The sequence below is a fragment of the Eschrichtius robustus genome, chromosome X, assembly GCF_028021215.1.
Source record: "Eschrichtius robustus isolate mEscRob2 chromosome X, mEscRob2.pri, whole genome shotgun sequence".
Lineage (NCBI taxonomy): Eukaryota > Metazoa > Chordata > Mammalia > Artiodactyla > Eschrichtiidae > Eschrichtius > Eschrichtius robustus.
Window position 1 is genome coordinate 94,840,511 of NC_090845.1, and position 18,246 is coordinate 94,858,756.

Below are 18,246 nucleotides of genomic sequence, written 5' to 3' on the forward strand. Positions count from 1 at the left end.
AAATTCTTAGAAAAATATTACTGGCATTAAAGAAATAGAAAGCCCAGATAGTTCTATAACTGTTAAAGAAATTGAACCAGAGGTTTAAAATCATCTCACAAAGAAAATACCAGGCAGGTACCATTTTACAGGCAAATTCTAGCAAACATTCAAGGAATGTACCATTCCAAAACTATTCCAGAGAATAGAATAAGAGGGCATACTCTCTAACTCATTCTTTGCTACCAGTATAACTTTGATAATCAAAACCAAACAAGAATATTATGAATGAGGAAAATTAAAGGCTAGCTTCAGCTATGACCATATGTACAGATATTCAAAATTGAAGATTAGCAAACTGAATTCAGTTATATGTGGAAAATGATCACACGCTGTGACTAAGTTGCATTGTTCTCCAGCAATGTGAAGTTGGTTTTACATATGAAAATCTATAAGTGTCACTCACCACACAGATTAAAGAAGGTCATCCTAATAGAGGCACAAAACACATTTGCTAAAATTTTACACACATTCATAAATTTTAAAAAGAAAATAGCGAGAAAAGGAACCTTCCATAACTGATAAAGGATGTTTGCAAAATCAAAACATAACAACAAACACAACTTTTTTAATATAAATTTTTTAATTTTATTATTTTATTTTATTTATTTATTTATTTTGGCCGTGTTAGGTCTTCATTGCTGCGCGCGTGCTTTTTCTCTGATTGCGGCAAGTGGGGGCTGCTCTTCGTTGGGTGTGCAGGCTTCTCACCGCGGTGGCTTCTCTTGTTGCGGAGCACGGGCTCTAGGCACGTGGGCTTCAGTAGTTGTGGCATGTGGGCTCAGTAGTTGTGGCTCATGGGCTCTAGAGCACAGGCTCAGTAGTTGTGGCACATGGGCTTAGTTGCTCCACGGCACGTGGGATCTTCCCGGACCAGGGCTTGAACCCGTGTCCCCTGCATTGGCAGGCGGATTCTTAACCACTGCACCACCAGGAAAGCCCAACAAACACAACTTTTAATGGGGAAAATTTAGAAACACTCCTTTTTAAAATGGGGAACATTGATGGCCTCCTATTACTATTTCTGTTTTGTTGTACAGGCTATCCTAGCCAATGTGAGAAGATAAAATCCATTAAAAGCATAAGAAATTTTTATTGAAATGTAGTTGACATAGTGCTGTACAATATTATGTTAGTTTCAGGTGTCCTACATAGTGATTTGACGTTTGCATACATTATGAAATGATCACCATGATAAGTCTAGTAACCATCTGTCCCCAAAGAAAGTTATTATAATGTTATTGACCATATATCTTTTATTGTATATTACATTCCCTTGGCTTACTTGTTTTATAACTGGAGGTTTGTACCTCTTAATTCCCATCACCTATATCATCCCCCCTCCCCTGGCAACAGCTGGTTTATTGTGTATCTATGAGTCTGTTTTTCATTTTGTTTGTTTGATTGTTTTGTTTTTAAGATTCCACATATAAGTAAGACCATATGGTATTTATCTTTCTCTGTCTGACTTATTTCACTTAGCATAATACCCTCTAGATCCATCCATGTTGTTGCAAATGGCAAGATTTCATTATTTTTAATGGCTGGGTAATATTCCATTGTATGTATATATAGACTACATCGTCTTTATCCATTCATCTATCAATGGACACTTAGGTTGCTTCCATATCTCGGCTATTGTAAATGACACTTCAGTGAACATTGGTGTGCATATACCTTTTCGAATTAGTGTTTTTGTTTTCCTCAGGTAAATATCCAGAAGTGAAATTTCTGGATCATATGGTAGTTCTATTTTTAATTTTTTGAGGAACCTCCATATTGTCTTCCGTAGTGGCTGCATCAATTTATAATCCCACCAACAGTGCACAGGGTTCCCTTTCCTCTACATCCTCTCCAACATTTGTTATTTGTTGTCTTCTTTGATGATAGCCATTCTGACAGGTGTGAGGTGGTAGCTCATTGTGGTTTTGATTTGCATTTCCCTAATGATTAGTGATGTTGTGCATCTTTTCATGTGTCTGTTGGCTATCTGTGTGTCTTCTGTGGAAAAAATGTCTATTCAGGTCCTCTGCCCATTTTTTAATTTGGTTGTTCTTTTTCTTTGATGTTTGTTGGAGTTCTTTGTCTATTTTAGATATTAACCCCTTGTTGGATTATCATTTGCAAATGTCTTCTCCCATTCAGTGGACTGTCTTTTCATTTTGTTGATAGCTTCCTTTGCTGTGCTAAAGTTTGATGTGGTCCCATTTATTTTTGCTTTTGTTTCCCTTGCCTGAGGAGACAGATCCAAAAATATATGCTAAGACCAATGTCAAGGAGCATACTGCCTCTGTTTTCTTTTAGAAGTTTTATGGTTTCAGGTCTTACATTTAAGTCTTTAATCCATTTTGAGTTTATTTTTGTATATGGTGTGAGAAAGTAGTCCAGTTTGATTCTTTTGCATATAGCTGTCCAGTTTTCCCAACATCATTTATTGAAGAGGCTATTTTTCCCCATTGTATATTCTTGCCTCCTTTGTCATGGATTAATTGACCATGTAAGCATGGGTCACCAGGGCTATATGCTCTAGGAGTGCCCCCTTTGTGGGTTGTGTGGGCCCTCCTGTTGTGGCTGACTACTCTGGGCATGCTGGTAGGCGGGGCAGCCCCTGGCCTGCTTGGCTGCCAGACCCTGCCTTGTGTGGAGGCTGCTGGCTGCTGGTAGGCGGGGCAGCCCCTGGGGGGGTGTTGAGTGGGGCCGTGGCTTGTGCCATCCTGCTGGTGGGTGGGGCTGGGTCACTACAGGACTGGCTGCTTGGTGTCGGGGGTGTCCCAGGACCCATGCTGGCCAGCTGGTGAGTGGGTAAGCCCCTGGAGCTAATAGGCTAGAGGGAGGACTCCAAATTAGCATTTGTCAACACCAGTGTCCTCCTGGTAGAAGGAGTTCCCCAAAATGGCTGCCACCAGCATCTGTGTCCCCAAGAGAGTCCCAGTTGCCTCCTGCCTTTCTAGGAGGTTCTTCAAAATTAGCAAGTGGGTCTGACCCAGGCTCCTTTAAAACTACTACCTACCTCTGTGCTGGAACTCAGAGTATGTGACATTTTGCATGTGCCCTTAAGAGTGGAATCTCTGTTTCCTGTAGCCCTCTGGCTCTCCTGCACATAAGCCCTGCTGCTTTTCAAAGCCAGATGTTCTGGGGGCTCATCTTCCCAGTGCAGGACCCCCAGGCTGGGAAGCCCAGTGTGGGGGGCTCAGATGCCTTGTTCTTGGGGAGGACCTCTGTGGTTATGATTATCCTTCCTGTTAGTGGGTCACCGACCTGAGGGGGGTGCTTCCTGACTATATCACATCTCCGCCCCTCCTACCTGACTTGTTGTGGCTTCTTCTTTATGTCTTTAGCTGTGGAAAATCTTTTCTGCTAGTCTTCAGGTCATTCTGTTAGGTAGTTTCTCTGTAAGTTGTACTTTTGGTGTGTCCACGAGAGGAGGTAAGTTCAGGGTCTTCCTACTCCACCATCTTGGCCACCCACCAAAGGCATAAGAATTTTAAAGAAAAACACAAAACTGTCATTATTCACAAATTAGATCTTCTACAAAGAAAATCCAAGATAACACAAAGTATTAAAAATAATAAGAAACCCACAATGCGGTATCACCTCACATTGGTCAGAATGGCTATCATCAAAAGTCTACAGATAATAAATGCTGGAGAGGGTGTGAAGAAAAGGGAACCTTCCTGCACTGTTGGTGGGAATGTAAATTGGTGCAGCCATTATAGAGAACAGTATGGAGGTTCCTTAAAAATCTAAAAATAGTTAACCATATGATCCTGTAATCCCACTCCTGGGCATATATCCAGAAAAGACAAAAACTCTAATTCAAAAAGATACGTGCACCCCAGTGTTCATAAAACCACTATTTACAATAGCCAAGACATGGAAACAAGTACCCATCAACAGACGATTGGCTTAGATGTGGTATTTATATATATATATATATATATATATATATATATATATATATATATAATCAATACAATGGAATATTACTCAGCCATAAAAAAGAATGAAATATTGCCTTTTGCAGCAACATGGATGGACCTAGAGAATATTATACTTAGTGAAGTAAGACAGAGAAAGACAAATATTATATGATACCACTTATATGTAGAATCTAAAAAATAATACAAATGAATCTATTTACAAAACAGAGACAGATTTACAGACATAGAAAGCAAACTATGGTTACCAAAGTGGAAGGGAGGGGGGGAAGGATAAATTAGGAAAAAGGGATTAACAGATACAAACTACTATACATAAAGTAGATAAGCAACAAGGATTTACTGTATAGCACAAGAAACTGTATTCAGTATCTTATAATAACCTATAATGGAAAATCTGAAATATATATATAAATATATATTTAGAATTATATTTATAAATTAATATATGTATATATACTTTATATATATATATAAATAAAGCTGAACCACTTTGCTATATACCTGAAACTAACACAATATTGTAAATCAACTATACTTCAATAAAATTGAAAAAAATAGGGAATTCCCTGGCAGTCCAGTGGTTAGGACTATGCACTCTCACTGCCGAGGGCCCAGATTCAATCCCTGGTCGGGGAACTAAGTGAGATCCCACAAGCTGCATGGTGCAGCCAAAAAAAAAAAGAGAGAGAGGGAAAAATAAGATATTGGCAAAGCTAGCTGTAACAGCAATATACCAAAGTCAGTTGATTTTGTACACTCCAGTAACAAAGAGTTAGAAATTATAATTTTAAAAACATAATTTACATTGTCAAAAATAACTATAAAGTATCTAGAAATAAATCTAACAGAAGATATGTAAGACCTATTTGGAGAATATTTTAATACTTTTTGAAAGATACTAAAGAGTCCCTAAATAAATGGAGAAATATCCCATGTTCCCAGGCAGGAGGTTAGTCTCAGTTTCATAAGTATGTCAAGTTCCCCCAAATTGATCTATAAATTTAGTGCTATTCCATCGGATTTTTTTTTCTGGAACTGACAAACTGATTCTAAAATTTATATGGAAGCACATAATTATCAAGAATAGTTAGGACATCTCTGAGGAAAAAGAATAAGGGGCTGAAGAGGGAATGAGGACTTGTCCTACAAATATCAAGAATTATTATAAAGTATAACCATGTAGTATTGGTATAGATATAGACAAACTGACCAGCAAATCATAATACAAAGTCAAGAAACAGCCCTAGACGTATAAAATTTTGATATACAACAGATGTGCTGTGCAGATCATCAAGGAAGGAAGAGCCATTCAGTAAATAGTATTGAGACAATTGATTTTATATGAGAAAAAAATGACATTATATCCCTAACTCATACCGTATAAAAATAAATTTCAGGTATATCAAATACTTAAATGTGAAAGGCGAAACTTTTAGAAGAACTTATAGAAAGTGTCTGTTTGACTTTGGGATAAGGAAGGATTTTTTGGATAGGACACAGAAATGGTAGCCATAAAAGAAATATTAATAAACCTAACTACATTAAAATTAAGAACTTTTGTTCATCAAGAGACAGCCCCCCAAAATGAAAAAACAATCCAAAAACTGGGTGAAGATATTTGCAATGGTATAATCAACAAGGGAGTAGTATTCAACATATATATAAAGAAGTAATACAAATAAATAAGAGAAAGACAATCCAGTAGAAAAATGGGCAAAAATATGAACAGGTATTTCACAGAAGAGGATGCATGAATGAACCATAGGTATATGAAATGTTGTTGAACATAATTAGTAATAAGGGAAGTGCAAAATAAAACCACAGCAAATTGTCATTTTCTGTCATTAGACTGATAAAAAATAAGAAATTTAGGGATTTCCCTTGCGGTCCAGTGGTTAAGACTCTGCACTTCCACTGTAGGGGACACAAGTTCGATCCCTGGTCAGGAAACTAAGATTCCGCATGCCGCATGGTGAGGCCAAAAAAAAAAAAAATTTTAACAGTACCAAAATTTGGAGAGGATGTGGCTCAGTGGGAATTCTTGCACATCACTGCTGAACTGTTAATAGTTTAAATAAATATTTAATATTCAGTAAATATTAGTAAATATTTATTAATATTAATAAATAAATAATAAATACTACTTTAGAATAGTTTGAAATTATCCTATAGGGTGGGACATTTGCATATTTTACAATCCAGGGTTTCCCTCCTGGATATAATACCTTAGAAAGCTTTTGCCTGTGTGTACAAGGAGATATGTAGAAAAAAGCTCATAGTGACCATGTTTGTAACAACAAAAGCTGGAAATAATCCAGATGTCCAGCAATACGATAAAGAGTAAATAAAATTGTAGTATATCAACACTCTGGAACATTATTCAGCAGTAGAAATGAGAAAAAAATTGCTACATGCAGGTGCATGGATGAATTTTAGGACCATAAAGTTAAGTGAAAAAAGTAGCCCTAGAATACTGCATTATGGTAAAATTCCATTCATTTAAAGTTCAAAAACAAAGAAATTCAAACAGTATACTATCTGGGCAAGAACACGTAAGTGATAAAAAAAAAACTTTTTTAAATTAAGTATATGATGAAACACAAAATTTAAGGTACGGTTAACCTTTAGTTGGGGAGATAAGTGGATGTGATAATGTCGGAATAGGTAGAAGAAAGCTATTGATAATGATCTAGTTGTTAGGTTTAGTGGTGGGCTCAAAAGTGTTCAATCTATTTTTTGCTGTGTGATTTATATGCGTATATTGTTTTATATGTATTAAATATCATACTAAAGTAATATATTTGTTTTTCAGAAATCTGCCTGAACCTTCGAGATCCTCCAAATAATATAATTATCATTCCAGAAGAGCAGGTGAAATCAGAATGGAGATTGCCAAAATTAAACTACCGTTTTATCACAAGGTAAAATAGCTTCTTGTAAAATATCTCAAATATTAATTTTCGATATTTGTTACTGAAACAATGTATTGTAATTTGCTCAGAATCTACCCAAAATTATGCTGTAACAGTTAGATAGATGTGCATTTTCACAGTCATATTTGTAGAACGCTTTTTCACTGTTTAAAAATACAATATCTATTTAATAATTTTGCTTTTTTTAGATCAGAACTGGATGATATGCCACAAAATAGTATCTGTGATGTTATTGGCGTTTTAGTTTATGTAGGAAGAGTCCAGCGGTCAAAAAAGAAGGGTAAGCTTTTGATATTGAAAGTCATAAAAAGTATTTCAGTGAATAATTCTGTGTTCATATGTGCATAATCAGTTACCTTCATTTATTCTAACATTCTATCCATATAGAAAGCCGTGAAGAGTTTTGGTCATATCGCTGGATTCACATTGCTGATGGGACTTCCGAACAACCATTCATAGTGCAACTGTTTTCTACATCTCAGCCAGAAGTCTTTGAAAATATTTACCCAAGTACCCAGTTTCAATATTTTTATCATTTTATTTTTGGAAGTGGGGGCATTAACTTAAAAAAAATGATAGAGTATACTGACTTACTTACAGAATGCCATGATATTGAGTTAGCAAATTCAAGCAGTCTGATAGCATGTTTAAGTTTTTTCTATATTAATATTATAATTGGTATTAACAGATATTAACCACCTTCTGGTTTTCTATTCAGAATTAATTTGGGATTGAAACTAGTTTTTCAGAAAACAGGTGCTCTTATCAATTCCCATTTTTAGCATTTTAGACATAAAAACTTAAAATTCAGTGAAACTAAAACATAGATAGTCTGTTTCCTTTGTATCCATTTGGAAATCGACTTAGTAGACCCCATTAAACACAATGAAGCCTTTACTAATGTAGAATTAAGTAGTAGAGGATTGGCATACTGTGTAATTAAATAATGACAGTGGTAAGTATGATGTCATTTGAGTATGGAATTAATATTAGGTTGGTGGTGTTATACCAGCTGGTCAATATTTTACTTAATTTGGTGTTGATTTTTTCCACTACTTTTATTTATTTGAAGACATTTTAAGTATGTCCTATTATGTGTTTTATATAACAAGTTAGTCTTCAGATCTACTATGATAAGGATAAAAGTATATCTAATACTTTTTAACAACTTCAGTGAATTTTTCCTTATTTGAATTTGTGACATAAAACTATTTTAGGTATTGGTGTGCTATTTTCCTATTTTCCAAATGATTATGTGGATAAAATACTGATTGTTAAGTGCTTGCCAACATTGGGGAAATTCCCAACCTTGACTACATGTATTTTTTTTTAATGAGCAACAAGATAGAAATTGTAGACTATCAGGAGACCTAGAGACCATATACAGGGCTGTTCTGCTACCCCTTTATTCTCTGTTGTAAAACAGTATTACACACCATTCGGATATTACCTCATTAGAATCCACCCTCTGCTTGTGGGATTAAATTTTGTAAATATATATGAGTAGAACTGAACATCACCCCAACTGTTATTGGAGGAGAGGGCAGAAAGAGAGTTTTGGCCAAAACCAAGGCATGGGCTTCCAAGGTAAGTGGGGCCATGACCTTTCATATAACTTCTCTCAGGGCACAGATGATTGGTTGTGATGATCCCTGATAACAATTTAGATGGGCTTTAGGGCCAGGTCCCTCTCTCTTTGTAGCCACTTTAAACAACAAACTGACACAGGTTTTGGATAACGATTTTTCACAGAAATGTTGCCATCCATGCACGTTCTGTTTCTTGTGAAAATGTGAAATATATCTTTTAAGAAAGGTTTGTATGGACCTTGGTGAGATTTACTCTAGTACAATAGTTGACAATAATCACAATTCATTTTCATCTTTTGACCAAGAGTGAAGGAAAAAAATCATAAAATAAATGGTGAGTATTAAGGGGGCTTCAGGCCTATGAAGGGGAACATGACCAAGGGTCTTCTGGAATAATACCAGAATCCTTTGGTAGTAGGGCATCTTGTTTACTTTTGACTAAGGAAAGTGAAGAACTAAGGGGAAGTAATTTTGAGCGTTTACTATATACCAGTTGCTCATAGATATTATCTCATTTTGTACTCCCAGTTACCTTTTAAACAGGTGATGTTTTTACAAATTTACGGGTGAGGAAACAAAGGTCCAGAGGGATGTCAAACAGCCAGAAGGTGTTAGGTCCAAATGTCTGATTTTTAACAACCATGAAATTAGAATTAGAGGTTTCTTTCGTATTCTTATATCAACGTCTTTAATCATGAATACTCACATCTTTGTACAGTTTTTGAATTAAAGGAAAAGTGATATAAATCAAGAGAATTATTCTTGGTCATTTGAACAGATTTTCTTTATTTTCATTGCTACAAAATAAAGAACTAGTAAATGTGAGACACAGGAAACAAATTTATAGATATTATCATGCTCTAGGGAAATATTTATTCTCAAATGAGAGCTTACTGTTGATATGAAATTACGAGTATTTATATTTATTTCCTAATTTGAAGACCGTAAATGTTTTGGCATGCAGTGAGTTAAAATTTTAAAAATATTGTTGGATAAGTAAACTTTACCTAAATAACCTGATAGTTGAAAACAGTTGATAGCTTTTGAAAGTAGTTGGTCTGAAGACATTATAATCTCATTTTCAGGAATTCTTTTTAGTCTATCCAGTTGGTTAGCAAGGCAAACAAAATAATAGCTGGTATAAGCCCTCTCCTTGAGGCTTAAAGTCTAATTAAGATAAACACAAGTAAAACACTCGCATAAGCAAATTCAAATTAATATTGTGTAGCCCTATCTGATGGAAGGAGTCAGAGTAATTCAGGGATCAGTGTTAGATTGGGTTAATCAGTGGAAGCATCATGGAGGAACTCAGCTTTTTTCTCTGTAGAAAATAACTATTCACATTCAGTTGTGTGGCCAATTAGAAAGACTCTTGCCGTCTTCAACTGTCCAGCAAGCAGTGACTTCAGTTAGGTGCGGCCGTTGTACTTTCTAAAGGAAAAGTTAAGTGTTAGATCCTTTATTTAAAGGAAAAGGTTAAGTGTTAGATCTTTGTTGCTCCAAGTGTGGTCAAAGGACTGGCAGCACTAGTATCACCCAGGAGCTCATTAGCGGTGGAAAATCTCAGGCCCTACACTAAAACTACTTTAATCTGAATTTGCATTTTAACAATTGTCCTAGGTGATTCCTCAGTTCATTAAACTTTGAGAAGCACTCTGTTAAATCCTGATCTTGGTATTCCCATTTGAAATGCAGAAATAATTTCATAAGTGTTTTCATTTTCTACAGTGGCACATTTCATGTGTACACAGTTGAAAGTTGTCAGAAATGACACTCAAGTACCTAAACTGCTTTACCTCACTACTACAAATGAGAGTTGCATGTTTATTACTGGTGAGCATTTTCTTTGTATATACTTTATTGGAAATCTAATGTATTTTCTCTTCATTAAATTAACTTTTCTATTGTAAGATTCAACCACAAGATAGCTTTATTTTGAACTCCTTTCTCACTATAAGAATGGTTTAAGAAAGAATATTTAGCCTATGAAATCTATTGCTTCCAGATTATTTACAGTTAGAGCAATGATTTTGTGACTTACTGAAGAATTTTGTTTATGTCCTTTGGTTAACTTTAATTCCTGCTTGACGTGAGAAGTTAGATAATCATAAATTGCTTCATAGATTGAAGACTGTTGGGCCCTGTATCACAATATGGATTCAATTAACAACAGTTTTTAAATATTAAATAAAACAAAAATGTGCATTAAATTTTGGTCCCCAGATCTCGCATTTTACTTATATAGCAAGAAAAGTCTCACTACTTATCTACAAGTATACTATTTTTCTCTATTCCCTCGGATAAGGGGGGCAAAATAGTAAAGATAAAAGTTTTCAGATGAGTGAGGGAGAACTATGGAATGATGTATTTACTAGAATGCTCCCATGTTGGTAATTAGGAAATTTGTCAAAAGAAGAGTCCTAGGAAAGATGTAACACACATCTTTGTCCATACCTCATTTTATAAATATGAATACTATCAGATCTAATATATACTAATAATATCAGATGTGAAAGACACTTTTAAGTATGTTTCAAAAACATGAACTTAAATGCTGAGCTATATTCACAGGCAATTTAGTTAATACATGATGTCATACCTTCAGGTTAAAACATAATCAATGTTCTAAGAAGATGCTAACCAGTTGGATAGTTAGCAAAAGCCAGACTATTAGTTTTCTTTTTCTTCTGGCTTTTCGGTGTCCTGTAGACAGTTACAGTTTAGTCCACGTAAACTAATATGTCTGATTTCCTTCTTGACTTAGGATTTGTTAACTGATAATTTTCATATGCATATTCAGTATAATTATCTGCTACATAGTGAATAAGTTAACTTCTTTTCTTGGTGCTATAAGAATGATTTTATATTAAACTGTTTTTATACTCAAAAAAGTCCAGGTGGTTTATTACAGTGAATTCTCTCTTTTTTTTTTTTTTTTTATTCCTCATATTTTTGCACTTTACCCTTCCTGCAAGAAGGTCATAGAGGCCAGCCGTATACCAACTATACCAAGGTAAAAAACTTTTTTCAGTGGATTAAAACAAAGACCGATTCTGGGGAATTGAAGAACACTGTTATTGGTGGATATTACCCCTATCCACCAGTGCCAGAAACATTTTCGAAGTACAATATTTCTGTTAAAGGTACTGATGTAATTGCTAGTCCCTTATATGTTTATATGTGATATGTATGGTATATGCCATATCAGTTAGTCATCTTTATTCTTTAATGGGAGTGAGCCAAAGTGTAGCAACACTCACTGGTAATAATTTGATCTTTATCAAGATCTAAAAACATATGTCATGCCCCATAAAGGTTAATATTTTGATTTTATTAGACTGCAAGAAAAGAAGGAGTTTAAATAGACTATGACTAAATGGAGGTAATATCTTGATTTAAGGTCATTGAGATCAAATCTGAGTTGGTAGATCCCAACTCCTATAACACTACTTAGACTAAAGATATCAGAGGAGACACTGGACAATTTGATACCAAGGTACTGACAACTGTATTAGGCCACTCTTGTGGAATGATATATAGACATCCCTTAGTGTCCGCAGGGCATTGGTTCAAGGAGCCCCCATGGATACCAAAATCTGCAGATGCTCGAGTCCCTTATATAAAATGGCTCAGTAGGCCCTCAGAATACAGTAGGCCCTTTATATCCGCAGGTTTGCAAAACCTGTGGATATGGAGGGCCAACTGTGTATTGGATATAACACAATTGAGCTCTACCTTTAAATAAAAATGATACCAAAATCAGTGAGATTCAGAATAAGTATTAATGAGAGGCCTAACGTTATTTTAGTAGAATTAAGATATGACAGTTGAAAACTTTAACATAAGTATATTATTTTTGAAAAGCTTGAAAACTTTAACATAATTATATTATTTTTGAAAAGCTATGGGATAATGCATGGTTTTGGAAAAAAGAGAAACTTTGAAATACTGACCTATCATCATCTAAATATTGACACCCTCCTGTACTTCATAATGCCAGCAATCATCATCTAAATATTGACACCCTCCTGTACTTCATAATGCCAGCAATATGTAGTATATGCTGTAAATAGCATATAGAATACAGAAAATATTAAACAAAATGTGTGTTTCTATGCAGTGGCTAGGCAACACTTTATAGTTTGAAGTATGATATATAAATTATGTTCAATATGTAAAATTTCTGTTTCAAATTAAGACACCAGACTAGAAGGCCGTATCACAATTTAACTGACAAATGTGTTTTGCCAATTTTACCGAAATTACATAAGGGATTGCCAAATATAAACACAAAGTCTCACATATTTAAGTTATGTAGCAAGTTTATAATTTTCATGTTGTGAAATTACATTGCAAATCTAATTCTTATTTTTGTCATTTCAGTTGTTTAAAACTTACAGTTTCCTTGGAATTACTCTTTTGCAGTTGAGTCGTTCTTCACAGCTATAAGTGAAGTGAGGAAGGAGATTGAAGACTTGCAGTATAGGGAAAAAAAGCGCATTGCAATTCAGGGGATAATTACTGTTATAAAGTATGTCCCCTATAGCGGTGCAACTGAAAGTGCCTCAGCATCTGAAACACTACGGGTATGGTGCCAGAGAATTAATAGTATATCTCTGAAAGCACTGTGTTTATAATCGCAACTGGTATCTTGTAAATTTCATTCAGAACTCACATGTATTAACTCTTAATGATGTAAACCTAAAAGGAAAAAAATCATTTTTAGTTTGTTTCCTCTTTATGTCATTTATTTTGGAGCAGTCTGGGCTGCCCTCAAAACTTGGTATCTTGTTTGTGTTTTCTGTGTAATATGAGCCTATCATGATTGTCTTTATTTAAATTTCCAGGTGGTATATATGGTTATGTTTTTTTCCTTCCTTTTGTCTAGGCCAAAGGTATAGGCACACTCCTACCGGGAGTTTTTAGCTCTATTGTCAGTCTTGGCAGTTCTACCCAGGTTCTATAAGAGGTAGCAATGACTCTTGTAGGATAAATGCTACAGAAGAGGCCACTTCTAGAATCTAGGCAAAATCAAGACAAATAAGTTAATTTTTCCATGAGCTTATCTTTTTAAAAGTTATTTCTAAGATTACTGTTCTTACGGAAATAAGCATCTAATCCAGCTTTACAGTTATACTAGTATAAGAAGGACTTTTATTAAAATATTTTAATAGCAGATGGATTAAGATAAATCAACTTTATAAAAGCATTGTTACGATTGCAAAGTTTTGTCACAACTCTTAAGTTATGAAAAATGGGTAAACTAAAATTATAGAGTCTTTTAAGAGAGAAATAATTTTTGTGAATCAGTTTTGAACGTTTTCTTCAAATTTTTGGTTTTAGAATGCTGACCGACCCTCAACATCCCAAGCAGCTAGAAGAGAAAGTCAAAGTCAAAGTCAAGAAAGAGATGGAAAACCTCAAGATGATGGTCCTGTGAGTTCTCAGTGTTGTCATACTACATCTGCAAGTTTGAGCCCTCCCAAGAAAAAAAGAACTCTACAAGGACCGTAAGTCATTTGTATTACGTATATACATGGCATATACTTTTTAATTTGTTTCTATCCTGTAAAATGAGCAGTTCTACTAGAAGTTGTATTAGTTTTCTAGGGCTGCCAAAGTCCAAGACCAAGATATAGGCAGGGTGGGTTCCCTCTGAGGGCTATGAGGAAGAATCTGTTCCATGCATTTCCCCTAGCTTCTAGTGGTTTAGTGGCAATCTTTAGCATTCCTTGGCTTATGGAAGTATCACCCCAATCTCTGCCTTCATCTTCATGTGGCATTCTCCCTGTGTGCATATGTGTCCAAATTTTTCTTTAAGGACACCAGCCATACTGGATTAGGGACCCACTCTGGAGTACTGGTCTACTTTAGTATGAACTCATCTAAACCAATTGCAACCAAATAAAGTCATATTCTTAGGGTCATTGAAGATGTAATTGGTTACATATTGGTAGTCACAGTGATATTTGGTGGGGACATAATTCAATCCATAACAGTCTGCCCTCTAAAAATTCATGTCCTTCTCACATGCAAAATACATTCATCCCATCACAACATCCCCAAAAGTCTTAATCTATACCAACATCAACTCTTAAGTCCTAAATATCATATAAATCATGTATGGATGAGATGCAGGGTAATTCATCCTGGGGCAAAATTCTTTTCCATCTGTGAACCTATGAAACTAGACATGTTTCATTCTGTCCAAAATACAATGGTGGGACAGACATAGGACAGGTATTCCCATTTCAAAAGGGAGAAACTGGAAATAACGGAGTTATGGATCACAGAAACCTTGTTGAAACCTAATTAGGCAAATTCCATTTGGCATTAAGGCCCCAGAATTATCCTCCCTGGCAGAATACTGTGTCCTCTGGGCCCACTGGGATGGCAGCCCCACCCCCTTAGCACTGAGTGGTGGTCTTGCACTCTGGAACTGGGAAGGTGGCCCTGGCTTCTAGAATTGAGGAGGTGTCCCTGCCCTCTAGAACTGAGGAAATGGCCTCACCCTCAGGGTCATTTTTCCCTTTTCTTGAAGGATAATACTTGGTCACAGCTGGATATCTCTAGCAGCTCATTTCCTGACTGCAGAATCCCAGAAGTCCGATGGAATTGCATTCCTTCGTTTCTTCCCACCTATGTTTCTTTCAGTCAAAGCTAACAGCATGCCTACTGAGATGGTTGACTGGATCCACAAATCACAGTCTCTTGGGCAAATGGTTATCTAGCAATGCCCTTAGTGTTCTTTCCAAAGCAAGCTTTCTTATGTTTTGCAATATGGATAGGCTTAGAATTTTCCAAGTATTGAAATTCTGGTTATTTTTTTCTTAACAATTCCCTTTTCAACTTTTCTCTCCCCTCTCATATGTTACTATAAGCAGCAAGGAGAAACCAGGCTGTGCCTTCAATACTTTGCTTAGAAATCTCTTCATCTAAATATGCAAGTTCATCACATACAAGTTTCACTTTCTATCCAACAGAGCACAATTCAGCCATGTCCTCTGCCACTTTATATCAAGGATTATCTTTCATCCAGTTTCCAATAACACGTTCCTTATTTCTGTCTGAGACCTCACCAGAAGCACCTTTTACATTCATATTTCTAGTTCTGTTCATGACAATGAGTGTATTCTCTAAGACTGCAGAAACTTTCTCTACAGCTCTTTTCTTTCTGCGCCCTCAACAGATTCTCCTTCAAAATCCATATTTCTACCAACATTCTCTTCAAGGCTATCTAGGTTTTTTCTGTTATGCACCTCAAAACTCTTCCAGCCTGCACTTAATACCCAATTCCAAGCCACTTCCACGTTTTTATGTATTTGTTACAGCAGCACACCACTTCCTGGTACCAAAATCTATTACTTTTCTAGGGCTGCTATAACAAAGTACCAGAAACTGTTTGGCCTATACTATAGAAATTTGTCTCACAGCTTTGTAAGTCCAAAATCAAGATGTCAGCAGGGTGGATTCCTTTTGAGGGCTGTGAGGAAGAATCTGCCCCATGCCTCACCCCTAGCATCTTGTGGTTTGCTAGCCATCTTTGGCTTTCCTTGGCTTGTAGAAACATCACTCCAATCTGTATCTGTGTCCAAATTTCCCCTTTTGATAAGGACGTCAGTCATGTTGGACTAGGGGCCCACCCTAATCCAACATGACCTCATCTTAACTAATTACATCTTCAGTGACCCTATATCTAAATAAGGTCACATTCCAAGATACTGGTGGTTAGGACTTCAACATGAATTTTGAGGGGACACAATTCAACCCATAACGGAAGCTCTCTTATCTGCCATGCTCAGCATGGATTAATTGAACGTGAGTTTAAAATGGGGAATTACAAAAAAATAAACACTTTTTGCCTCTCTTTTTTTTATTCTACGGATAAGAGAGATCATACAGTATTTGTCTTTCCCAGTCTGACTTATTCCAGTTAGCATAATAACCTCAGGGTCCATCCACGTTGTCACAAATGACAAGATTTCATCTTTTTTATGGCTGAGGAGTATTCCATTGTATATATCACATCTTTATCCATCCATCTGTTGATGGGCTTAGGTTGTTTCCATATCTTGGCTACTGCAAATAATGCTGCTGAGAACATAGGGGTGCATATATCTTTTCAAATTAGTGTTTTCGTATTCTTTGGATAAATACCCAGAAGTGAGATAGCTGGATCATATGGTAGTTCTGTTAATTTTTTGAGGAATCTCCATACTGTTTTCCATAGTGCCTGCACCAATTTACATTCCGACCAATAATGTAGGAGTGTTCCCTTTTCTCCACATCCTCACCAACACTTGTTATTTGTTGTCTTTTTGATAATAGCCATTCTGACAGGTGTGAAGGTGTGAGGTGATATCTCACTGTGGTTTTCATTTGCATTTCCCTGATAATTAGTGATGTTGAACATCTTTTCATGTGCCTGTTGGCCATCTGTATGTTTTCTTTGGAAAAATGTCTGTTCAGGTCCTCTGCCCATTTTTTAATCGGGTTGTTTGGTTTTTTGAGGCTGAGTTGTATTAGTTTTTTAATATATTTTGGATATTAACCCTTTATGGGATATGTGATTTGCAAATATCTTCTCTCATTTGGTAGGTTGTCTTTTCATTTTATTAATGGTTTCCTTTGCTGTGCAGAAGCTTTTTAGTTTGATGCAGTCCCATTTGTGTTTATTTTTGGTTTTGTTTCCCTTCCCTGAGGAGACCTACCTAGAAAGATTATGCTACGACCGATGTCAAAGAACATACTGCCAATGTCGTCTTGTAGGAGTTTTATGGTCTCAGGGCCTACATTCAATTCATTTACCCATTTTGAGTTGATTTTTGTGTGTGGTGTGAGATTATGGTCCATTTTCATTTTTTTGCATGTGGCTGTCCAGTTTTCCCAACACCATTTATTGAAGAGATTCCTTCCCCCACTGTATGTACTTTGCTCCTTTGTTATAAATTAATTGTTCATTTATGTATGAGTTTATTTCTGATATCTCAATTCTATTTCATTGATTTATGTATCAGTTTTTCTGCAAATACCGTGCTGTTTTGATTATTATAGCTGTGTAATATAGTTTGAAATCAGGAAGTATGATACCTCCAGCTTTGTTCTTTTTTCTCATGATTGCTTTGGTTATTCGCGGTCTGTTTTGGTTCCAAATAAATTTTAGAATTCTTTGTTCTATTTCTGTGAAAAATGCCTTTGGGATTTTGATAGGGATGGCAGTGAATCTGTAAATTGTTTTAGGTGATATGGACATTTAAAATTAGGAAGCGTTCCCTCCTCTTCAATTTTTTGGAAGAGCTTGAGAAGGATAGGTATTAAATCCTCTTTGAATGTTTGGTAGAATTCACCTGTGAAGCTGTCTGGTCCTGGACGTTTGTTTTGGAGGGAGGTTTTTGATTACTGTTTCAATCACTTTACTAGTGATCAGTCTATTCAGATTTTCTATTTCTTCTTGATTCAGTCTTGGAAGGTTGTATGATTCTAAGAACTTGTCCATTTCTTCTGGGTTGTTCAATTTGTTGGCATATAACTGTTTCGTAATATTGTCTTATAAGCCTTAGTATTTCTGTGGTATCTGTTGTTATTTCTCCTCTTCCATTTTTTTAAAAAATTTATTTTTATTTATTTTGGCTGCCTTGGGTCTTCGTTGCTGTGCGCGGGCTTTCTCTAGTTGCGGCGAGCGGGGGCTACTCTTCATTGCAGTGCGCGGGCTTCTCGTTGCGGTGGCTTCTCTTGTTGCGGAGC

At 35.9% G+C, this 18,246-nt stretch overlaps 1 protein-coding gene across 1 annotated transcript in view; it reads left to right on the top strand.

Moving 5' to 3' along the window:
* Nucleotides 1–18,246, top strand: part of RADX (RPA1 related single stranded DNA binding protein, X-linked) — a 62,047-nt gene that overhangs the window by 13,378 nt on the left and 30,423 nt on the right. Inside the window, exons 4-10 of the mRNA XM_068533364.1 lie at nt 6,793–6,901; nt 7,102–7,193; nt 7,301–7,423; nt 10,231–10,335; nt 11,481–11,645; nt 12,928–13,088; nt 13,846–14,012. Of these exons, the coding sequence (XP_068389465.1) occupies nt 6,793–6,901; nt 7,102–7,193; nt 7,301–7,423; nt 10,231–10,335; nt 11,481–11,645; nt 12,928–13,088; nt 13,846–14,012 (922 nt within the window). The remainder of the gene's footprint in view (nt 1–6,792; nt 6,902–7,101; nt 7,194–7,300; nt 7,424–10,230; nt 10,336–11,480; nt 11,646–12,927; nt 13,089–13,845; nt 14,013–18,246) is intronic.